Source organism: Ornithodoros turicata, chromosome 5 (assembly GCF_037126465.1).
Source record: "Ornithodoros turicata isolate Travis chromosome 5, ASM3712646v1, whole genome shotgun sequence".
NCBI classification, from domain to species: Eukaryota; Metazoa; Arthropoda; class Arachnida; order Ixodida; family Argasidae; genus Ornithodoros; species Ornithodoros turicata.
In genome coordinates, this window is record NC_088205.1 from 19,530,269 (window position 1) to 19,555,220 (window position 24,952).

A 24,952-nucleotide genomic window follows, 5' to 3' on the forward strand; every position below is an offset into this window, starting at 1 on the left:
CGCTTATTGCCTCTTCTCTCTCCTTCGCTATGTGGACAAATTCAGAATTCGTCTGCTACTGCAATTTGCTGTTCCGCGAATTCAAGAACTCTCAAGCGATTGCAGGTAACTTGGAACCTGTAGACCTGAATCTGTAGACAAAAAGAGCGACGCGCTTTCCAGAAAATCAGTCTTGAGGAAGATATGGAACCGTTTTGTGCTCTATTTTAAAGTTTCCCCGTTTAATACGCGGGGGCATTCAATCACCACTCACAGACGACGGTGGTTCGTCTCCGTGGCTGCGACCGCTGCAAGCTCGTTTGTGATTAGCTACCGCCGTTGAAAACATGATCCTGGATCACTGACTATTCGTTGTTACGTCACGTTGACAAGCACGCAGGCTTTCTCTGTCTAGGTGGTGTTTGTACAGTGCAGTTACAGTGCAGGTACAGTCAAACTCCTTTATAGTGAACACCTTTTTAACGAAAATACCACTACAGCAAATTTTTTTGCGGTCCCGCTGGGGCCCTATAGGTCCAATAATGGACATCCTTTTTAACGAAAATACCTTTACTGCAAATTTTTTTTGGTGTCCCCTGAGTTTCGTTGTAAAGGAGTTTGACTGTACAGTACAGTTCGTACAGTGACTGATGAGGATGCCTGATCGCGCAGACAAATTCTAACTTGGGCCTGGTAAACATGGTGAATGCTATCCACTTAACTGAGGAAGGAGAGAGCCTAAGACTGCATCTGAAATAGCCTAGGCAGTGGTTAGTGTCGTCGATGATGTGGTTGATGTGCGTATGCCACTGGAGCATGCGCGAAATACGGAGGCCGAGGTATTTGTGACATAGTGTGCTGTTGATAGGAGTGTTGTGGAGCGTACAAGGATAAGTGTTTTGGTATCTTCCGACGCGGAGGTACGTGCATTTGCCGAGGTTAAGGGGCATAATCCACTCGGTAACCTCACGGTTGCGTAAAGATAATGCTGAAGACGGATGTGGTCAACTGAGGGTGTGATGTGTGCGTAAATGACACAGTCGTCGACGAAGAGACGGACCGTTGAGGAGAGGCTGGACTGGAGGTTGTTTATGTAGACTAGGAACAAAAGTGGTCCCAATACTGAACCTTGGGGTACTCCAGACTTGACCTGACACATAGAGGAGTTTTTTTACCATTGACGAGAGTGAATTGTTTTCCCAATGAAATAGGTAATTCGCAATCCAAGTGAGGAGGTTATGATTAGAGCCCCTAGATTCCACAGAATTTCGCGGCATTGGCAATGTCTCTCAGAACGTACCGTTTCCCGCAGAATCGTTCGCAGAATTATGGGCATTCCTCTGCTTGGTGTCACCGTTCCGTAAGTTGGCTTCACCTCACACTTCCTGGAGTGTCAGTTTACATCAGATTAGGTTAGTCTTGGTTAACGTTGTTTCACTATTAGTCTTGGTTAGCTTGTTGTTATGGGTTAACGATTTTTCTATAGCTTCAGCACTCATGAATGTGCCGTCGTGCGCCACCAGAAGTTCATCAGTTCCATAGGCAATGAGTTGCGTGTGCAAATTGCACTTTGGTTTATCTGCACACACCCTGTGTATGTACCCTTTATGGTAAATTGAGATTCACTTAAACTCTGCATTTGTGTGATCCTGGGAGAATGCTGAAACCTCAGTTTTTTATTGTTTTCTATTGCTCGCGGAATACAGTGAATCCCACTTTATGAATCCCACTTTGCGGAAATTTTAATTTTCCACCGCAGGAAGCGGGGGGCTTTAGTTACGAGGAAGGCCCAGTTGTGAAAGTTTAGCAAGAAGATGCCTGTGGGGAACCTTATCAAAGGCTTTTTGGATGTCTAGAAAGATAACATCACTATGGGTACCTTTGTCAAGGTGGAGCAATAAGTCCTGAATGAAGGATGCAAGTTGAGTAGGGCACGAGTAATGTCGGCGGAACCCTTGTTGATGTGTGTGTTCCAGGAACTTGCATGGTTATCTGGTGAGTGGTATGGGTCGATAGTTCAGGGTGCATACTGTTGAATCGCCTTTGTGTAGTAGTAGTATAACTTTCCCCATTCTCCAGTCCCAACTTTAGTTCAAACTCTGTTCTGTTTGAACAAATCTTCGGTCCCCTTCGAGTTTGAATTAACGGGATTGCACTGGTACGTACCTTTTGTTGTGCATGAGCCGCAAGACAGCCACTCATATAGCACTCTGCAGAACTTTACCCTTCCTCTCTGTGTGTAGGGTGTGGTAAACTCGTGATAGCAACGCAGTGTATTGAGAGCGCTGAGAGTTTCTGGATGGGGGGGCTAGAGTGCCCATTGCTATCACTGTCCCCTAAATCAAATGCACACAGTGAGGCAGTCGTTCCTTTTTCTTTTCTTTTTTTTTTAAGTTCTCAGTAAGCCCCAGCCACTTTGATCCAAACATAACACTTCCCACCCTGAAGAGTCATTAAACAGAAGCACTTCCTCAACGTGATGTTCTATAGAATGACAAAACAACGTTTGGAAACTGATGTGTGGAAGAATATGTAGTTGCAGAAAAAGCAACTATACATGTACGTAGTTACAGTGGCAAGTTGTTTGCAACTTTATTACTACCCAGGACTGCTGTAAATTGTGTCCCTTGTGCAATTACAGGCTGATGCAATTGTTCCGGTTCTTTCCAAGACCTACTTGGCCAACTATGACAAACCCCGTCGCCAAGGGTGTGCGGATTCACTGGAAGCCAGTGCCACGTACGAAGTGTACTACCACCTGAGCAACCGTCTTGTCGCAGACGCTTTTCTGTGTCACATGATATTTCCCGTAAGGTTGGGGGACGTAGATTATGCAGACGTGCGTCACCATCACATCTTCAAGAAGGCTTGCCAGCTCTGGGACCAGGTACCGAAGCTTGTGAGGATCATGCACGGTTGCAAAGACATGGTGAGAAACAGGAGGAATGGACACGTGTTGACACATGATGGTTCCTGTGGTCATCTACTAGAAGGGAAAGTGGGATTGGTGCAGTGCGTTCCATCACACAGGACCGAAGATTAAAATCACCAAGAAGCACAGCTGATGTTTAAGGGTGGGGGAAGATATACAGAGATTCTAATCTTGTGGCTGAGCCTTGAAGGAACCATGAAGAGATCCTCAAATCCTCTGCAAACATATGTAATGCATTCCTGGACGCCAGTACATTCACCATGCGGAGTATGACCCGAGCATTGGTTAGAATAATGGGAAGATATTGACTAAAAACCATGCCCCAAAAAAAGGCGACCACTGCGACCTGGCCATTCTCGGCACACTGTGACTATATGTGGCGTCCGAAGCAGGTAACCTTCCCTGCTGATGGACTGGCTTAGTGCAACCTTGGAGTGAACAAACAACGCAAGTGACGTCAAGCCTCGTGTAGGGGAGGGGTGTCGGGCAGCGGCTTGACGCTTCTTTTTTTTTGCAGGTGAGCTGCGCCCACGTTGAATGCTATATGTCAAAAATTGGATATACATACTTAGACCCTGAAGTTTTAGGGTTAAACCCGATTTCCCCCCGAATTTGCACCCCGAATCGAGGTTCACCGGTTTAGGGTTAAACCCGATTTCTACCCGCAAAACTGCACCTAAGCTAGGCACCTCACGGCAATGACATACTAATTTTTCGCAAAATACACGGTTGATCTCAACGTCTGATACTCTGGATAGGCTGTACAACGAACGTTTGTTCGACAATAGAGCCCGATTTATCCCCAAATTCAGTCTGATGGTAATTTTTCCGCACGAATTTGCATGAATTTTCGACATCAAGTGATTGACCCGAATTTTACCCCCCGAATTTGGAAAAAAATAAAACTTCAGGGTCTATACATACTGTATCTACTCGCGCGTACAACACAATTTTTTTAACCCAGAAAACACCGACCCATTAAGGAGGTGCATTCAATACGTTGGGGGAAAATTGGAACCCAACACTTAAAGTGGGACTCTGCAACAAAATCACCACAAAGATTGTGACATAGCAGTAACCCCTTGGGTTGTTAGGAACATACATATAAAATATCGCGTTCCAAAAGTGCGCTGATTTTATTCGAACGAGCTATTGCGAAGTGAACGCTTCACCTCTGTGAAGCAAGAGGGCGCTGAAAGCAACACTGTTGACACCATGGCATGGAAGAATGCAAGTTTCGTAGCAGACGACAATGCTGAGCGACGTCACAGTATGCTCCTCCGGGTGAACCGCTGTGTGCTTTGCATTTTGGTTTCGGTTTCGTATCATCATCATTTACGGATTAATTACTCAAAATGAATGCAAATGTTGTATTCGGTATCAAGGGAGTGGTCCATGTTCGGTATGATGTTCACCTAATATTTTTCGAATCCTTGTGAAGTCTACCTTTAAGGTACACTTAAGTCCCATTTTATTCTGAGATATCCGTGGCAATCTCCCCAGAATCGAGCGTCGTGATTCTCCCACATCAATTGGTCTTTCGTTCTATCAAGGATCGACAAGAGAGTCCTTGATGTCTGTCCCATTCGTCGTCCTGTGGTGCCAGGTGCTCCATCTCGATATGCTGGCTGACACTTCACAAGACAATCCAGCTGTGCTGTTAAAGTTGGGGTACGTTTAATGTGTGGGGAACAAAAAAATACCAGCATTTCGGTGCTCAAGTTTGGGTGCGTTCAATATGCAAGAAAGTATGATATTTCCGATAAACGTTCTCTTTGGGAGCTACTCTCCACCGAGAAACCAGATTTTTTGGGAAACTCTTCATTTCCCCTTTAAAACATATTTGGGAAGAGGGACAGAAGATGCAACTTCTTATATAGCATGCATGAAGAGGCTACAAGAAAATGTCTGTTTTGGAGGGTGGTATCTGGCACTGTACAACAAATGGTACCGCAGTGGCATTTCGTGTTGTGCTAGGTTTTCGCGCGGCTGGAAAACCATGCTGTTGGTGCACTGTACAACTACTTTCACCATGTTTTATGGCTGTAATCAGATAATGTCTCCCTTAGCAACAGATAGGAAAATTACGTGTGCCGATTAAATAACGTCTTTTGTTCAGCACAAGCCACGAGAAATGACCCTGATCTCTGTGATGATCTCTCGCTGGAGAAAGGTTTTCTTTCGTGGGCACAAATGTGCTCCTAGTGTATAGCAGGCCACTTGGCAACACCACGTGACAGATTGTGCTACAGCTGCTGATTGTGCTGTGTTGTGCATCATTCTATTGACTCTGGTCAGGGGTTGGAGGGAATCAAGTTGCACCTACGCATTCGTCGTAATTCAGGTCCGTGCCATATTAGGACCCAAAAAGGCAAAGGGATGAAAGGTTCTCGTGACTAATGAAGCCAGCAGATAACAAAGTCCAGGGTTGTACCCCGTGTGACTTTTTCTGCTTAGGAGGGAGGCAAGGCCACCTTGATAAAAAGCTGGGTTTTTTTTCCATTTTTTTTTTTTTTATGTTAGTGAAGATGTTTAGCTTAGAAGAGATGGAATCTGGTTATCTTGGCTAGGCCTTGCTTGCTTTTCTCTCTCTCTCTCTCTCTCTTTCTCCCTCTCTTTTTACGAACTCTTTTTTTGTTGTTGCTGCTGTGTTCTTTTACTTTTCTATTCATTTTCTGACTGAGGGCACGTGAGCTTTGTGCAAAAACAGATAAAAACTACGAGTCACCAAGCAGCTGCTTGTGTGTTCCATGTGTCTCATAATTTTTAAATTTTTTTAACTCATTTTTTTTAAATCTGTTTTTGCCCAAAGCTTAGGCTTCCTCAGTGTGAATATCACCCACCAGCTCGCCTGTGTATAGACACTATTTTGTCAGTGCAGATATATCACCTTTGTTCAGTAATGGCAAAGTTAAGGTTTAAAGAGCAATGACCTAAGTTGTGGTCGTGGCTACTAGTTTGTTTTCTTTTTGGATGTAACTAGTTACAGCTAAAATTTCCAAGTTGAAGTAACTTAATTGTTTTACAATTCCCCTTTTATGAAAGTAAACACAAACCTCAGGGGCCGTGTTTTGGTGCTCGTGCTGTCCAACACCAATTACAGCACGTGCTTGTTATGCTTACTGAGAGGAGGTTTCTCAAAGTTATTGTCACTGAACTTCGATCTCTTCAAATCAACCGCTCCCCTTCCCACAGTTACAAGTTACTGGTAATTTAGTTATAACTAGAGATGAGACGAATCCAGAATTTTCCAAATCCGAATCCAAGGAAGATTCTGCGAATCCACGAATCTTGCTAATCCTTTCTGGAAAAAGAGTTTAAAAAGCCAGGAAGAAAAACTTATAGTGAAAAGCGTTTTGAAGCAGAATATCATAACTTTTGTTTAATGGAAAACAAATTAAATAATAGTTCAGTTTCAGGTGAAAATATGCTCATATAGCTCTTGTTAAACTTAATTTATTTAACATGTTGTTTATCGACTACAAGAAATACATAAATTCTAGAGTGTGATTTATTTTCATAAAACTAAGCAACAATTAAAAGCAAAACCATGTTGCTTTTAAACTTCTAATGGAAGTGTTCCTGCCTGAACTCTTTCGCTCCAGAGCAATGTAAACAAACAATCAAGAATACACCCGTCGGCCAATGAGGCTTTCAGCGGACTCCAGAGGTGCCATTTTGAAAAACAAACAAACAAACGTGGTTGCTGGATTTGAAAGATTCGATTTGCCGTTTTGGGTACTGGGATTCGGATTCCGGAATCTTGAATCCCTGCCTAGGATTGGGTGATTTGCAGATTCAGTTGGCACATCCCTAGTTATAACTCTACTTATATTCTGCTTTACTGAAGATGGTGTCCTGCTAAGAAACTCTTTATCAGTACAATTACACACATTTCCATGGCAGAAAGTTTCATGGCAAGGGCTACCTTATTGCACACTCGCTGTCACAACCTTGTGCCTTGCAAATAAAGCAGAACATTTTACAGGGGCATCGGAAGGTGGAAGCAAGGGTTTTTTTTGAGGGCCTCAACTTCCTCCACGCACGGAGATTGGACAGGGTGTCTCATATTTTTACAGCCACTTTCCGTTCTTTTTCTTTTTTTGTTTCAGCATTTGCTGGTTCACTTTTATGAAGATTGCTACTGTAGGCAACATTTCCTTTAAGTAGAAAAGATGTGACACTTTACATAAACATAATTGGAGGCGCTGTCATGACACTGACATAAACTGTGTACCAGATGTAAAGATGCCTATTTCTCATATTCATATGGGCTAGCCCTAGCCATTACTTAATTAGTCAGATGCTGTAAGCGGACGCTCTTTAACATATTTGAAGTCATTGTGCGCTTCGTGTGTCACTCCGTTGCACCATATTTCTCTGCACAGAAAGTTCTCAGTGTACCGATCCTTATCATTTTGCTCCGTGGCAATGGACTCTGACGTTTGCATCTTACATACTTTACCTGTGATTGTACAGCTTGGGACAAAAGTTTACGGAATACAGCAGTGGCGTATTACTTCATCGGAGCGGACTGCTGCTTGCTGTCAGGAAGCGACCGAATAAGAAACGGATGGCCGTCTATTCTATCCGTCTCTCAGTAGGTGTGCCCGTGTTCATTTGCTGCTGGGGTGTAGCTCCAATGGAGAAATGCGACACCCTGGTGTGTCGTGAACTGTTGTCCCAGGCTGTACATGTATAACAGATGCTAGAAAGTGTATCCGGTGTGTAACGTTCTATGTTACAGACTACAAAAAAAGCATTGTAAACTTGCACGACGTATGTCTACGTACAAACTTGCTTGTCGTAGCATATGCAGCCTTTCTTTTTGTGTGAATTGTGAATTTTATTGTCACGTAGAATTGAAATACACATGGACATTTATATACAGGTAGAGGACCCAGGAGGAAACAATTCCCTGATGAAGGATCCTCCATAGTTAGGGAGTGACTTTTTCGGGTTAAATACCTTTATCAGATTTTGGGGGGGGGGGGGTAAAAATCGGGCGCTATTTTCAAATCTGTAGTTCAGGGAGAAATCGGGGGATAATTGTGCCTTCGGTTTTTTGCGGAATCGTGACCTTCCAGCAGTAATCCCCGAAGGCATAGACAGTACGTGTTGACACACATGGGTGTATTGCTGGGAACGTAAGTGACCCATTCTTACATGTGTTACACGTGGCGACCTTTGTTAGTCTTCAGTGGAAACGTCACTTGAGGATTTCATAGTGACTGGAATTCGGGGAGAAATCGGGTTTAACCCGAATTGGTTGGAGGTCAGTTCAGGGGAATAACAGGGCAGAATCAGGTTTAACCTGAAAAGTCACTCCCTATCCATAGTGCATACATTAAATCATAAACAGTACATCCGTAGACCAGTGAATCCATACACCATACATGAAAATATAAGTCAAAGTTGAATTATAAGTATGATCTAATACACACATTATAAAAAAATACACACACATTATTTAAAAAAAAACATTATAAAAATGAAGTGATGTATGTAGTAATTTGATGAATTGATGATTGCTTCATAATTGAGTGAATGCTAATTGATCTTGATGGTACAATGCTGGGATATCTGTACAGTTTTCCAACTGCATGATCAAGGGGAGTAATTTAATTAGTTAATTTAATTCTTGTAAACATTTGACCCTTCACGAGACCCATAGTGTTACTGGCCCACACCCGACTGATGTGATGAGTTTCAGTATCTTTCACGTTACTATCAAACCCTTTGTTGTAAAACTTTCAGTGCATGTTCACACTGATGCAAATAATCATCCTATAGCAGTGATTCATGAGCCCTTAATCAATTCGAACAGCTTAGGAACAGAAAGAAAATTACAAATAAACTTTTTATAGGACTGCCTGTGATGTGCATTCCAGCTCAAAGTTCAGCTTGTTATCGTATAACATTGTTGGATAGGTTTCGTTATAATTGGTTGTGGTTACGATTCATGTAATGTATGTGCAATGCAGTCCAAATATAAGTGCCTATTTTTGTTGTTTAGAAGGGCTCTCTTTGCATCTGATTTTTCATCACACACACACGTAAAGTTACACATACTGGCTCCACCCTTTACTAAATACTTGATATCTGTAACAATGCCTGTAGGCCAAGTATATACCCAGGGTATTTGTGTTGGGGGAGGCACACATATTTGCAGGTTTTTTGGCTTTGTTTGGCCTTTCTGGCAGACAATTTGGAAGGGTGTTGCAAGGTTTTTTTTTTTGTGTGTGTGTGTGTGTGGGGGGGGGGGGTGCTGGGAAAATCCCTGCTGTACATCTGTTCAGAATTCTTTGCAGAAATAGGTGTACTTCAGTACAAAATCCAAACATCCTGGTTTGTACAAAGATTTTCTCAGTCAGCATCAGGCAGCCCTTGGCTGTGAAATCATCTATTGCAAAAATGGGAGCCACATCACAAATCTGAACAAAGTGAACCTGTAAAGTTTGTTCAATTCAATTTGGAATCAACCTGAAACAAGAAGTCAGGCTCCCCTCAAGTCCTTCAAGTCCGTTTTTATGCTCTGGTAGACGAGAAGTTTTCTGCATCTACAGCAGCATACACATATGGAACATCCAGAAGCAACAAGTCTGCCTCGGCATTCATCAACCCACACGAAGGCACCGTGCAGGGAAGACGCCTTTCGCATTCAACCTCATCAACAGCTGCAGCACTCTATGCCGTCCTTTTCTTTCTGCAGCCATCGTTCATTTTACCCCTCGGGAATGGGCAGTCTTCACAGACACAAAATCTGCACTGCAAGCTATTGAAAATGAGGGCATACAAGGCTCATCTGCACCCCTAGTCACGGATCTGTTAATGACTTACCACCCTGTGTACGAAGTAGGCCACAGGCTAGTTCTCCAGTGGGTTCCAGCCCATTGTGGTGTCGTGGGGAATGAGCAGGCCGACAGCGCCACAGAAGCAGCTCTCTCGTATCGGAAATGTACCAGTATTGCACTGCTGAGAGGAGACCATCGTTCCATTCTGCGATGCCTCATGACACCCCTGGCTTCCTGCCAATGAACAACAGACATTCCCCCTTATCTATTCTGAGCACAGTTGATCCAACGCTCGCTTTCGGCGTGCCACGAAACACCTCTCGTCAAGATGGTGTATTAATTCACCGAATGCGAATCGGTGTGGCTCTTACAGCTCGGTGGTGTTACTGCGTGAGACAGGTTATCTCTCAGAGGTGCTGCCACTGCGGTGCTCTAGAGGATCTGGAGCACATCCTTCTTCATTGCCCACGCTACCAACCTTCCCCAACCGCACTCTCCGGGTTTCTTAATCAGCTGGGCTCTCGTCCCTTTTCCCTATCAAAATTGCTTGGTCCCTGGCCGAATCCAGTCCACCAATGCTGTGCACAAAGCTCTTTTGATGTTTCTGGACACAATCGTACTTCTATCTTCATTGTGAAGGGGCTCATTATATCATTCCCCACATCTCCACGAGCAATAAGGATCGCCTCTGGCGATGAAACTTCCCATTCATCTTCTGTTGTTGTTCAATTCAACTCAATTTAATTCAAAAAAAAAGGAATTCAATTACTGTGATTAATTACATCAACACATCCGCACAACACGACTTGCATTTAATGCATTCTATTTTGTACATCTGCGGTTATTATCACACGTTCCTCATTTCTTTGCTAGCATCGCACGTTTGCCTTCTCCCTTCTTCGGCCTTGCTTTGCCCCTGAGTCTGCGCAGCCGTCTCATCTCTTCCTTGAAGTCCTGATGTTCATCCCTGTATAAGCCATGCATTCGTAGGCGGAACATCAACGTTGTCAGCTGATGGTGAGGTGGGTACCAGTCTACGACCTCCGGGTTGAGGTCGTTCGGACGTTCGCTGAACAGCGATACAACGCGCATGGACTTCTGAGACGTTGGTCGTGCTACTTCGCCGAATATGCGTGCGCTCAGTCGTGCCATTCTCTTGGCGTAATTTGAAATAGCAGACATGGCGAGGAGTTCGAGCTGGAATGTTTTCGATAGAATTTAGCTGTTTTGGACTTCAAACATTAAAAACACCGGGAAGCAAGAGCAGTCAAAAGTACAAGCAGAAGTGGAACCTGCAAGTCGCCATTTTGAGATCGCCGCAGTTTCGTATAATTCTGCCCGCGGTGTCTGATATTATAGATTTAATGTAGTGGAAATTTTTTATCTAGTATAAATATGCTTAAGTTGCTGTACTTCAATTTCAGTTTTTAATTATATTTACAGTGGCAGGGATCGCAAAACCGAAACTTATTACTTGCAGTGACCTTGTTGTCTGGGAAATTCGAAGGAATTTCTTTGAGGAATTTTGATGAACTGAGTAACAGTTTCAAAGGTTTGCTATATCTGTGTTACAGTGACTCGTGGCTTTCAAATACGCTGCTGACGTATGTTGTTCTGGGGCGTGTGGCGTTTTTGTTTTTCTGTGTCTATTGGCATTTGACCGCGTAATTCAAATGCAAGTGACATTTGGAAACTTCCTGGGCGTAATGTAGTCGGGTCTGTGGAAGTCAAGGACAGTGCCCGAGACGGTTACATAAATGTGAGTTACATTCCAGTGGTTCGGTTGTGAAAGGATTACGAACTGTCTTGGCCTCATCGCTTGGTCACATGCTATTTATAGTAAAGCGTACAGCTCTTTCCTTCCTCCATGGTACAGCTGGTACACAACCAGGTACAGCAGTCTCTCGTGTGGGCGACATATCCTCCTCCTTCTTCTCTTAACTGGGTGTTTGCTGGGGCTATCTATGTGGTGACTTCATATGTCGCCTGCAGCCCAATTTCTTGTAGGTGGTATAGGTGATATCCACAGAAAAGTCTTTAGCATGTGTCACTCTTGAGTGAATGACACGTGACACTTTTGCTTTGGGTCTCATGTTTTTGAGTCCGAAGCGGTCTGCGACATATCCGGGCTGTCGCTCGCGCTTATGTGGTGTTTATTGCAGAAAAATGGGACCCACCACAGGGAAGCAAAATTCCTTGAAACTGATCGAAATTCAAAAGCGACTTGTCGACGGGCAACCTCGTATAATTGATGCGAACAGAATTTTTCTCAAAGAAGGCTGCTTGAATAAGGTGAGTTCCGACCCAATAAATGATTTCTTCTTAAGGTGAATTCTTTTTGAAAGGTGTGCAAGAACGGGAAGATGTGTAAAAGGTACGGGTTTTTGTTTTCCGACTTTCTGCTCCTCTGCAAGCCCAAGAGGTTCCAAAGTGAGAAGCTGATCTGCACAGCCGCAATATTCCTTGCCAATGCAACCATGGAAGTTCTGTTCGGAGAACGAGAAACGAGTGATGCTGTTCTCTTCTTGGTGAGATATATAATTCCGTATTGAATCCCCCATGTGTATCCCCTGACATATGCTGCTCAGTATTTGTAAAAAGAGTAAAAGACAAGTGTAGCTTCTTGCAGAATTGCTTTGCTTCACATTTTTATATTGTCCAGCAATAGAAGATACGCTAGGTGGCCTAATATGAGGAGAAAACTGTTTAATCTCTCGACGTATGACTCCCACCTCTTGGCAGATCGCTGGCGGAAACATAGAGCTGCTGTTGAATGCTGAAGAACCAGGAAAAGCACATGACTGGGTGGATGTTATTACTTGTGCTATTCTGTAAGTATGACACGTCTAAATCTTGTTGGGTTTGTGTTGTTTTTACTCCTAAGGTAGACCTTTCCTATGGATCCTTTCATATCCTGATCTCACTAAGACGTTTATTGTGAATTGTTGTTCTCTAGTTCAACATGAAAATGTTTGTTTGTCTCATTAAAGTGCATATATCATACGGTCTGATCAATCCCAAAAATATACTGAAATTTTATGTGTGTGTCTTCCAGAAACACAGCTGCAAAAGTTTCATTCAGAGCAAGCGAGCTATTTTCGAGAAATTTGAAGTAATGTAGTGGCCTATGTGATGTTAATTTAATCCTTTCACGTAATAACCATGACCTGCAGGGACAGTGATTGTCAGAGCTGCGATGACAATTTTCTACATGTGTTGCCTCCGCAGTAAAAATGTAGGTTAACATCGATGCAAGTGAACACATTTTACATTTATCTAGCATGGCTTTATGGGATAAATTACATTTATATCACAGACCGTCCACTGGAGGTTTGGAAAACTCTAGGGCACTTCCCTTCCGCAATACTTTATTCGAGTATCCCAGGTAAACTTGCAGCCTGGTTTCGTGAACGGTTTGTGAAAGAGAGCCCCCAGTGCAGATCTTAGGAGCACAGCTGTATACACAATGTCTGATCTGTATTAGCAAAACTGAAGTCAACCCAAATTTGCACCCCCCCCCCCCCAAAAAAAAAAAAAGAAAAAGGCAAATTGCATTAAATGGGATTTTCAGGCTGAGGCCCCCAAGCCCCAATGCAGTCGGCACCTATATGCCCTTCATTGTATATATTAGCCTTCCTTTCTATCCAATAATCTTTAAAATTCAGGAGTCCTCAATCATGTTTGTAAACGGATCACTATTGCACAGTCTCCTTGTATTCTGCTGTATGATACCTGTAGTCAATAAATATTATTGCGGAATGTCGAAGTTCTGGCCATGAACTCTGTTTTACATCCCAAGTAAAATGATGACTGAGCCTTAATTTGTACCACAATTGAGTGGGAGTTAACGTAAGTTAACTGTGTCTGGTCACTGCACAATTTAGTTTACATCGCCCTCCACACCAAGACTGGGGGGTGATGCGGGTTTGAATCTGGCAACCGGCTGTGCTTTCACAGGTTTTCGGCAGACTTTCCAGACAAACGTTGGCACAGTTCCCTTTGAAGTTGGCCCAGGATGCGTACTAACCCCCCACTCCTTCCTGCTGTCCTCTTTTTATCTCTCCAGGTCTGTACGCTGCTCATAGCCACAGTTGCTTCCCAGCGCTTATACAGAATGTAAAAAAAGAACACAAATAAAAATACAAAATTACAAGAGCACCCTCAAAAACCAACCATGATTGGTGCAGCATGCCCCTGGAGGCCCGATCTGCTGGTGTGACATAATCAAATCGGTGTGTTCTAGCATGAGCATACCGAGCAACTGCAGTGTCCCATTCTCCATTCAAAATTTGTCAGCTACAGACTCAGTACTGCAGTAATTACAGCATGTGTCATGGGGTAATGTCGCAGTTCACTAGTCTCTCATCTAGAGGTTACGCAGACCAAAAACATCTCACATGGGGTAGAAGTAACCTAACATCGTCGTCCAATCTGCCTCTTATTTGTTGCACAATCCATTGGAGCTTGAAACAAAAAAATTATGGAGGGGGGCATTCACTGCCCCTTCAATGTCAATGTGTACTGTATAGGTTCCTTTGACTTGCCTGCACCCCCTGCAGCAATTCAAAGTTCGAAAAGTGCAGCACCTTCGTGTTTGTTTTCCCTCTACACTTTCCTGTTCATTTTATAAAAGTGTGTTCCTAGTTCTGAGCAAGTTTGCAGTCAAACTGCACATGCTGGGTAGGAGACTCAATTAAATCGCGACAAGCTCGAGCAGACGATATTGAGGGTCAGTGGCATAGAAAACGACGTCACTGTCGTTCGCAAAATTTTTGCTTCGGTATATTAAAGGGTTTAAAAATAAAATAAAACAACCGGGCTCGCACAGAGCAGTGGAGATGGTGTTTTGGGCGTGACTGTGAAGTGGTACTGTCAAAGCTGCACTTGAATTGTCTGAAACAGCATCAGACGCTCGCAGCACTATTATGTTCACCAGTGCTCCATGACAGTTACATCAACAATCCTTCATATATTTGCAGCCGTCTCGATCACCAACACATGATTCTACTAACCAGCTCTAAAACAACCACATTCATACTGTCATTCTTCCAACGAACGTCATCAGACTGGGATAACCTACCACACGATATTGCAAAACTCCCTGATTACAAGGTAGATGGGCAGAAATCCAGCGAACCGGTAGAGATGTTGGAAGGGAGTTGCCTCAGGACAGAAGCCGCCGATATTTCGAACAGAGGCTGTAAGAACAGTCTCTGTTCGAAATATTGGCGGCTTCTGTCCAGTTACATGATTTATTTATTATTTATTTATTGAGCCATCAAGGGGCCATGAGGGAGTGGGTATTGGTGATACCAAATACATTACAATGATGAGATAAAAATGAGACACACTTACTGAAGGACTACAAAAGGATTGCGTACAATAATAGTAAGTGTTCACAATTGCAAGGGGACAGAAGCCGCCGATATTTCAAACAGAGACTGTAAGAACAGTCTCTGTTTGAAATATCGGCGGCTTCTGTCCTGAGGCAACTCCCTTCCTCTCTGATTACAACCAATTTGTCATAGATCTAACCACATATTTCACCTGGCTCACCTGATTTCCTTTTTTAGCAGTTATGCTCGTTAGTGCAACAATTCTTTGTTGAGTCAGCACTTATTATTGTTGTACGTAATCCCCTTGCAATTGTGAACACTTACTATTATTGTACGCAATCCTTTTGTAGTCCTTCACTAATTGTGTCTCATTTTTATCTCATCATTGTAACGTATTTGGTATCACCAATCCCCACTCCCTCATGACCCCTTGATGGCTCAGTAAATAAATAATAAATAAATCGTGTAACTTTCCATGAATAGTACAGTCATGTTGAAGATACCTTATGCAACCAGCTTGTGGTCATCTTACCTTTGTGTTTGTAGGCAGCTTCGTGGACTAGGCCGCATAAAGAGTGGACTACGAAGAGGCATCCCCGTGCAGAAACACACTCCAACGTCACGTGGTTACAGCAGAATGGTTCACCAGGTTTGGAGACAGGTAAGGCACATGCTGTTTTGATACCCAACATTTGTAGTAGACTTGGGCAGAAACTAAGCTACAAGTAACTTGTGACTGTAAGTAGTTACTGCTTTTGGTTAAAGTATAACTGTGAAACGTGACTGTAACCTGGTTACTTTTTCTCCCTTGTCGCCCATCTCATATGCAGCCAGGAACACGTTAGACTAACTTCCACCATGCTATTACAGTTTTTGAGAGTTACGTTTATTCAACTTTTTTTTTTATGTAACTGTAAAGTACTAGTTTAATGTGGTAACTAGCTGTATTTATTTGCAATTCAAAGAGTAACTGTAACTCAGTTGTTATTTTTGCAGGCTGATGGTAACGTAGTTACTTCTTTTGAGTAACTTACCCGTGATCGATTTGTAGTGGCACTGTACAGGGCTTTCCCCAGATAATGTACTCAATTTCGTCCCCACTGTAAAAAAAGTAAAACTGCTACAGCAGACATTTTACAATCATAGTTGCAGCATCACGTACAAATGTCACATTATTATTTTGTTAAGTGTAAGTTTGTACACACTTTCTCGTAATTTTCTTCCGTACATTTTTCCAGAACAAGGATAAATCCTGAAGATAGCTTGGATTTCAACTCTGCATTCCTACTGGACTGGGACAAAATGCCATCCACTTGGATGCAAGTGCAATTATTCTCTAGTCTTATTTTCTGATGACCACATGAAATCATTCCTAGTTGATGAAGATGGAGCGAGCCACTTCATTGAATTGATGAAGTCCGGCTGCTGTAAACTGTACGATGTAATACAAAATGTCAATACAAGCCAATAGTTTGAGCAACATACGGCAAAAGGAAGCAAGAAAAACCAGCCGCTGAAAAATATCAAAATTTATTTTACAAACCATGGCACAGACATTTCTTAGATATACACACAGCGACTTGGAGAACCGCATGGTGTACCACTCAACAGAAGATATTTTTCAAATATTCGGGCATTTGAACTTTTATTTGGCTTTTATGCAAAAGCATACATGAAAACAAAATGTGTTTTGAAGCTGGATGCTTTCTTCTGTGTTCGCTTTCTATTGGTTAGGTCCTTACATGACATAAATACATATGAGCTGTTAAATGCCAAACTCTCCATCAGTGTACAATGAATGAATGAATGAATGAATAACTGAGTTAACAGTTTATTAGCTTCGTGTGTGATAACGTTATTCTGGTAATGTTGACCCAATGCAAAAATGCTGTGCTATACTGTTAACATCATGCATGTGGGCATGTTTGACACAGCTTGTGTTTGAGGTGCAGAGCAGTGCCGTTTAGTTTAACAACAAAAAAGTACTTGACCAGGAATGGCATTAAGTCTGCAAATTTCAACCTGCTATCTGTGAGATATATATTGATGTTAATTTGACATTGACTTTTCTTTTCTTTTTTTTTTTCCCACCTTTCTATAATCTGACTTCCGTACATGTTCAGTGCATCTCTCGCCCCTTGTTATGTTTGCTGTACAGAGTCTAAAGAGCCTTCATCTGAGAACTTGATCTTTTACACATTTTATGCAGAGTTGGTGTTCCCACCAGTTTGTTTCTACAGTAGTGTAACAACAATAATTCCATACGTCTCTAGTAATACATCCTCCTTTCAATACATTTGTTACTCAAATGTCTTAGTCGGTACAACACTTGCCTGAAATCACACACAAACACTACGAAGATTCATTGCACATACAATATTTTTACACTCTTTGCCAGTTTTATCCTAATTAAGTGTGGCCGCTCGAAAAGCATAAATGCAAAGGACGGGCAGCATGTGCTCTGTGTCTAAACATTGATGCTTCTTCTTTTTTTTTTTTTCAGTAAAATATGTTCTTGTACTGTTCCATGATAGTGACAGACCACTTATGTACATGTCAGTTTGTTTCACATTAGTGTTAATGTTTAACGTGCAGCTTTCATAAAAATAAAGCACGCTTGAGCACAACGTGAGTGATCAGATGGCATGACAGTTTCACTGCCTGCTTTGGCTTATGGGCAACCTAATAGTGGAGTATGAAATGCATGAATACATATTTTTCCGAGAAAGGCCACGAATCGTGAATCTAAAAATGATTCGTGACTGCGATGGCTTATGTGTGGTTAGGAATGTAACCTGGAAATGTGCTTCTAGGAGATATGGAAACAGGAACGTGTATCTTGGGGGGAATTTCAGTCGTTGTCCTAAACTATTTTTGCTCGGCACTAGATTATTGTTTATACGCTTCCTTCTGATATCGGATGGCATCGATATTTCATAACGTATCCTCCATGGCATATTAATAATTTTGTGTAATAAGTTAATATTTATTAATTGATCATTTATTGCTGTGAGCCAGAAGTTTCTCATGCACTTGAACTGTGATTGTGAATCCGGATGTATGTGAACTAGATTTGTGTTGAAGGTTTGTCAGTGATGGAACAGGAAAATGGTACGGACATAATTACACCCAGTTTTTTGTTGCTTTTTGTCTTACAAGATAGTGATTCCAGGACGTCTTGCACTGGGTATTAATACCTGGTAGTCACCTTTGCACGATTAATCTCCAGGAAGATGCACACAATATTGCACAGACAGACGAGTAACACATCAATGGCGCACCAATACTTCGTCTGCATCGGACGAGGCTTTGGACTGCCACAGATCAAAACATTTCTGTGGGATATGGTCTGTATGAGATTACGTACAGTTGTTACAAAAGAAGCTTTGAAAGTAAGTGAAATGAGCATGCACACTGAAATGCTACTGCCATAGTCAATGATACCATTAAGAAGACTCCCTGTTCTCTTGTTAGAGTGTAGGCTGTCGTTAGTGCAAGGACACGTTGTTACCGGGATTCTGAATCAAATGGAAACTGCGCCACATTGAGCGAACACATGGAGGGGACCGGGACTGCACTCCCCGGAACGTTCCAGGAAACGCTGTGCCTGTCTGTCCTTGTCTCCTCCGTGCGTTCTTCGAGCACGATGCAATTCAACCGACACGCTCAGTTTGAAGTTGTTTATTTGCCTACTTGATGTGGAAAATACCCTAGTAGGAAAACAGTACCTGCTCGAAATATCGGTGACTTCCAATATGAGCCTCCTGCTTTGTCTATTTACCCGTCTTTTTTTTTCCTTTTTCACATTTCTTTTCACATTTTTCCTTTTTCTTTTTTATTGAGTCCGATCACGTGGTGCAGCTTCCTGGCTTGGTACCACCTGATTGGTCGCAGAACAGAAGCATTGCAGACAACATTGATATTGCGTCGCTGGAATCGTATTTTTCTGTTTTCTCAAAGTTCTCAAGTGAAATAACTGTTTTACATTCATCTTGTAGGCATCGAGTCATGTCATCACAGCCACTGTGCTGTTTTAGCGCGAGTAAACTCAACATTTCCTACCTTCTAGTTATCTGCTCTGAATGATGCCGTAATTGTCCTTTGGAAAGACCTATGAACTAGGTACACTTGTAATTTTTTTCGCAGGCATAAATTACAAGGAGGGCAGGTGAAAGAACAATTGGAAGAGGCTGAAAGGGAAACAAAGAGGCTGCTCGAAGGTTGTGCTTGATGGTTTCAGTTTCTCGATGTTAGCACATGTTGACAAAACTTCACCCTATGACAAGCTGTCCTTTCTGTAGCCCGTAATGTGACGACATCCTTACCGTAGCAGGTTCTGTCTTGTGACATCATAGAAGCATTTGATATCTAACATTTTTCACAGTGACACACTGTCGTTGACTGTGTGCACTGTAACACATTTAGCTCTTTGTATCTTGTTCCCTTTCTTAATATATTTTATTTATCTTCGGTGCCCGGACACCGAACAACGTACTCGTTCCCTGAGTTTGAGACATACAAGCATATGTTCACTTATGTACATTCAACACAATGTGGGAGAGTGCTGCATGACATTGTTGCGTTCAGCCGAAGTCCATCTGGACTAAATAAGGTGCCATATTTGATGCGATAATAATAGGCGTCCCAAATAAAAGTCACAGCCACGCAAATGAACTGCAGCCACCAGGAGCTTTCTGCTGGTGCAGTTCGCTAAGGTAGTTGCCATCATGACCTTGTCCGTGTAGCGAAGTGGGGCGAGGAGGCATTGAGCAGGCCCTCTTTACTCTAGGAGACATGTGCCAATGCAGTTCTATTATTTAGGGGAGAACATCACTTATAGCAGTCGTACTCAGGGAAAGGTAACAGAAACTGTATTATACAGGGAATATAGCAGGTAACAGAAATGGACATTGCACGCTCAGAATACCTGAAACGGAAACTAAAATAATTTGCGGTAATAATTCGAGTACTGCAGGACCGAAATTATTAAAATCTGTTACTGTAGCATTTAGATAAATTTATGAAATGAAGCGAACTAAAGTTAACTGAGGCACTAATACTAAAATGCACTATCAAACTGGTGCTTTGAAATAAATAGTAGTATAAGGTAAAGAGAAGTATAATTCTTATTGTGGCTTTTAAGTTGCAAGCGTGAGTAACATTCGTGAAAACCACGTTCATATTAGCTGTTCAAGGACACGACGTAGACGTATTCTTGAAGAAAAAAATGTGTTGTGTGCACATATCCTTAAAGTCCAAAATATATTTCATAATATGTACATAGAAGTAAACTTACTAAGAAAAATAAGGAAAAACAACAAGAGGGTGTGTCGGCACTGAATCAGTAATGTAACAGCAATGAAAGCAACAATGGTAGTAATGGAAACTGAAAAAAATAAATTATGGGTCCATAACGGAGGTGGTAATGGAAACGAAAAAGATTTCGTTACCACTCCCTGGTCGTACTGCGAGAGCAGGAGTGACATCGCCTGCTCATCTGCTGCTACATTAATGTGATTTTTATATTTTTATTTTGTATTTCATTTTATTATTATTCTTTTTTTTCTTTTTTTTTTTTTCGGAAAGACAACCAGTATCATTTTTAAGTGCCACATTGAAAGGTAAACTGTTTTCGTTGTCATATTTAACATACAATATTAATTCCCGCCCATATTTGGAAGTGTTTGTTTTCTGGAACAGCAGTTGGTCCATTAACATGCATCAGATTGCGCATTTCGTTTTCGAAGATCGCTTCCCCTTCCTCAAACCCTTCCCCTCAATCTCGGTGCAACTCCGTCACGGTTGCCAGCGCAAGAAATAATGACGTATGTGTCCATGCACAGCGACCAAGGAAACAATCAGCGATTCACAGAGCTCCCATGACCACAACCACATCACCATCATCTCTACCCCAAAAGAGAAAAACTTATAGAAAAAAAAAAACGTGAGTACTGGCCAACGGCTGTCGTCAGCATCGCATGCAAATTGGCCCGGTCAGGAAGCAGACACACCGGAAATGGTCGGCGGCGCTGTTGTTGTTTGTGCTCTTCCGGAACGGACAAAGATGACGCTCGCGCAACAGCCGCCGCCCCCACAAGCATTGTGGCCAGACGAAAGGGGTGACGATGATTTATGACAGAGGTGTTCAGTGTCACGAGAGGAGAGGAAAGAAAAGGGGTTGGTGGGGGATTCCCCTTTCACAGGGACGCTAAAGAGCGTGGACTGCGTGACCTCCGCCCACGCTTGTTGAATTATATTCTTCCTTTCCCTTATTGAGGAAGAAAAGGGAAAGATTTTTTTGTCCGACCTGTCGTTGGATGTTCATCTTTCTTTCCCCTGATTTTTTGTGGTGGTTGCATGGTTTTCCGCGGTTTTGTGCTCTTTCTTTTCTTTCTTTCGGCGGTAATACGTTGCGTTTTCTGGAACAACAGCATCCCCCGTATTTCGTATGAGGCTGTTTTTTGTGTGTGAACGAAGCATGGGTGAAGCGACAGAAGGTGCCCTTTTTTTATTGCGGGAAGATGGGCTGTTATAACCGGATGTGGCAGTGACACGAGGTATTGAGTCACTCTTTGTGCTCTTACATACAGCAACTCAAACGGCTACGGCATGGGCTGTATTCTGCGCTCGGCATCGAGGCTTTCTCTTTTCGGTACCTGCACGATTTTGAGGAGCCCGCGATCTACATCAGTATGTATTAAAGGCAAAAAAAAAAAAAAAAGTGGATTCGAACTAGGGACTTGGCCGACACCCCCGTAACCCCCTACCCCGCCAAAAGTAAGAGAAATACGTGCCAGAAAACGCCGGGAAAACGGCAGATATGGGTCACCACGCCACAACACCACACCACACCCGAGACTGGTTTGAACGACCACGAAGTAATGTGAAATAAAAAGAAACGAAACTTGCAAATTAATAAGGAAGTTTGCAATGACCTTGAAGGATTAAAGACTTATTCTTAGGTGAGGGTCTTGCTGAATATAGTACAAGGAAATTGTATCTTCCACTAAAATGTGGAATTGAAAAATTTTATTACTTTTGTACCTTTGGGGTTGTGTAACTAACGATCCCCTCTTCTCATAATACATTATTAACGTTCCAGTTCATTAGTTAGTTCAGTCTCGCTTATTCTTATTGATTCCAGGAGACCAAAAAATCCGGCATTTGTTTGAAAATCTGCTCGCTGGCTGGAACTGTTCCAAGAATACCGTTCGCTCGCAAAAGGCTACTTTGCTGTTTGTTAGTTAGTTTGTATCGAATCGTGCAACAAACCGGTGCGTCTTTGCCGGTGTTTACTGGTAGCAGACGGAAATGGTGGTATCTTGGTTGGCACAGCTAGTAGCCCGTAAAGTCTGCACCAGAACAGAACACCATGGGACCACGGCTCGAAGCAACTGTTCAAAACCCGGAACAGTTCTTCCCGTTTCTGCATCACATCCCGTGTTCCGCTCCATCGAAAAAACTTTCCGGCATGCTGTCATCGCTCCACTGTCAAGAAACGAGGCAAAAACAAAGAGCAACCTCTACGAAAAAGAAAGAAAATGCTGGCCAACGTAAGCGTTGTGTTCCCGTCGAATGAAGGGAAATGCCTTATCTGTCTAGCCCCGCGTTTTAACACCCTGAGTGAGCCGAAACGTCGTTTTCGTACTTCCGGGATGGCACGCATACCGGAAGAAGAATCCCCCTTTTTTTCCGCTTTTAAACCGGTTCCCACGACTGGCCAACGTCTCTCCGCCGCCTACTTTGAAATCGAAATAAAATCCCCCAAAAAGAGACGCTTCCCCCGTATTCTCTTTTTTTCTTCGGGAGGAGCCAGGGTTGAAACTCTAACGACCGCACGTAACCTCTTGTAACCTGTAAGGAAAGACGGAAGCGGAACTTGGGTTCCGAGTCTAATGAACTCTCTCCCTTCGCTCTGTAGGGGTGTTACGTTTGTTTCTCAATGATTTGCGTGCATTGTGCGAACCATTTTCTGGTGCCGTCTCGGCCGTCAAGTTGTGACGTCGTAGACCACAAATGTGTTGGAACTGCAGAGAATGAAGCGTCCGAAAATAATTTTAACGAGTGACGACCTCTCGACTTCGTCAGCGCAGACTCTGCACGAATTAAAATTGCTTTCAGATGTTTCAATCTTTGCCGTTTGAGCCACTGTGGGATTGAGCTATGAACAGTAGAACTTTCCACCTTGTTTCTTCCATACTTGAATCGGAAGTTTGTGTATAGGTGTCCCTTTGCGTATCAGGGTTGCGGAGTTGCCACTCCGGGGTCGGAATGATTCCGGAATCATTCCAGATTTATCAGAGCCCGGAATGGAATTGGAATGTTATGGTCTGGGTGCCACACGGTCAAGGGCGATGGTTTGGTTTGGTTTTAAGAAAAAATAAAATTGAGATTTTGGCTTCACTAGTGTCAGGCCCTCAACCCCACATCAATTGCACCAGTTACTTTAGTGGAAAACTCCTGTAATGATAATGCCAATGAAGAGGAGGAGGAGGAGGATCGGAGGAGGGCGAAATAACCTTGTCTTTCTGCTTTTTCCATGCTGGGTAATGTCAATCTCCTCTATAGCACTGCTGGGCTAGCTAGTACGGTTACCGGTCCTAATTCTTTTATTGGTGGAATTAAAGGAATGGGATGGGGTTGCCAAGCCATTCCAGGAGTGGGAATTGACCATACCTTTTCATTCCGAGGAATTAAAAGGAATGGAATTATCACAGATCTTCATTCCTCGGAATGGACTTGGAATGGAATGGGTGATCCCATTCCGCAACCCTGGCGCGTATACCTTGAGATGATTTTTTATGAGCTGCGGCGGCATATGCATTATATTTATAGACAAAAGGAATTTGAAAACAAGTACTTTTCTGGGATTTGGAAGGGGGCTCCCTCGTTCATTTCAGCATTGTTCTCTATAACAGGGAAAGTATTATGCTGAGGTATTGGACTAGGTTTTGTGGTGAAAACCAAATATGTATTAGTTCAGAAATGCGCTGTACAAACGGAACGTCGAAGGCAAGTAGATGCGCTAGTCCATTGAATCACGGTTGGTGCTTTTCCTGCTGTCAACGGTGCATTGCGTCGAAGCTTGCTCATATTGGCGCGCGACTTATTTTGCCAGCTCGATGAAACCGTCGTTTTTCTTTTCTTTTTGTTTGTGCTCCTTGGACGCAGGTAAATTACTTTAAATGACCTGCAATTTATAACGAACATGGCTGCGTTTATCTGTAACATGAACCCACTCTCTTCCTCTGCCTAATGGAAGCTTAATTTTTCTTACGCCGTTCGAATCCCTCGACTGCAAAAAAGAAAAAAAGGAAATCATCTCTTACTGCACGCCTTCAGGTAAAAGGGATGTCAACCCACGCCATGGAATCTCAACCTATAAGCGCGCAGTATCACGTGTGGGGTCTCTCAATAAGATCCTTACAGAAATAAAACTAAACGCGAAAGAACATAGAAAATGTAGCAAATCATCTCTTCATAAAACGACAGCAAGCGACAGCGATCAAGTATCTTTCGTGGTATCCTCTTTATTCTAACCGACGAAATTAAAGCGGAAATAGGCTTAACTACGGCACGTCAGGGAAAAAGAAACTAAATACCCAGTGACGGCGAATGATGTAAATGCAGTCAGACAAAAACCCATTCCAGGGATGAAGCACGTGCTGCTTTCGGACCGTTCAATTAACGCCAGCTTTTGGTCGCTAATGTACGAGCGAAAAATAGTAAAATGGTGCAGGGATTTCCATGGACGACCTCGCTCTGTGTTCGTCCATTAAAAGCCCATCAAATGGCTAAGAGGGGAGTCGTGTTTTCGGGGCCTAAATCCAGGCGATTCCGCGCTTTCCTGCGAATTAGAAGAAAACGACTGACAACCCGGAGCGCGTGATTCCGTCGTCTGCTTCGGTGGG

General features: G+C 42.9%; 2 protein-coding genes across 8 annotated transcripts in view; both read left to right on the forward strand.

Moving 5' to 3' along the window:
• Positions 1-8,920, forward strand: part of LOC135394168 (uncharacterized) — a 33,285-nt gene extending 24,365 nt beyond the window's left edge. The window contains exons 7-8 of one of the 3 annotated variants that reach the window (XM_064624745.1): positions 1,292-1,391; positions 2,621-2,706. In XM_064624745.1, coding sequence (XP_064480815.1) covers positions 1,292-1,391; positions 2,621-2,625 — 105 coding nt within the window. In that variant the 3' untranslated portion in view covers positions 2,626-2,706. Of the gene's footprint in view, positions 1-1,291; positions 1,392-2,620 lie in introns of all 3 variants that reach the window. The other 2 variants (XM_064624743.1, XM_064624744.1) reach the window with 2 other exon arrangements.
• Positions 8,921-10,586: 1,666 nt separating this feature from the next.
• On the forward strand, positions 10,587-17,673 carry LOC135394169 (rho guanine nucleotide exchange factor 39-like). 5 transcript variants are annotated; one of them, XM_064624749.1, is made up of 7 exons: positions 10,588-10,727; positions 11,149-11,257; positions 11,868-11,997; positions 12,051-12,233; positions 12,448-12,536; positions 15,588-15,702; positions 16,280-17,673. In XM_064624749.1, exons 3-7 carry the CDS (start codon positions 11,872-11,874, stop codon positions 16,295-16,297), a joined length of 531 nt encoding a protein of 176 aa, XP_064480819.1. In that variant the 5' UTR covers positions 10,588-10,727; positions 11,149-11,257; positions 11,868-11,871; the 3' UTR covers positions 16,298-17,673. The 5 variants fall into 5 exon arrangements, with proteins under 5 accessions (XP_064480817.1, XP_064480819.1, XP_064480818.1 ...); XM_064624747.1 differs by lacking the exon at positions 11,149-11,257 and having other exon boundaries at positions 10,587-10,727; XM_064624748.1 differs by lacking the exons at positions 10,588-10,727; positions 11,149-11,257 and adding an exon at positions 11,264-11,464.
• Positions 17,674-24,952: the final 7,279 nt, after the last annotated feature.

Coding starts and splice junctions, on each gene's coding strand:
- LOC135394169 (XM_064624746.1), top strand. CDS start 11,573: ATGGTACAGCTGGTACACAACCAGGTACAGCAGTCTCTCGT. Junction 11,614..11,867: donor CAGGTACAGCAGTCTCTCGT/GTGGGCGACATA, acceptor TGTTTATTGCAG/AAAAATGGGACCCACCACAG. Junction 12,537..15,587: donor GTTATTACTTGTGCTATTCT/GTAAGTATGACA, acceptor TTGTGTTTGTAG/GCAGCTTCGTGGACTAGGCC.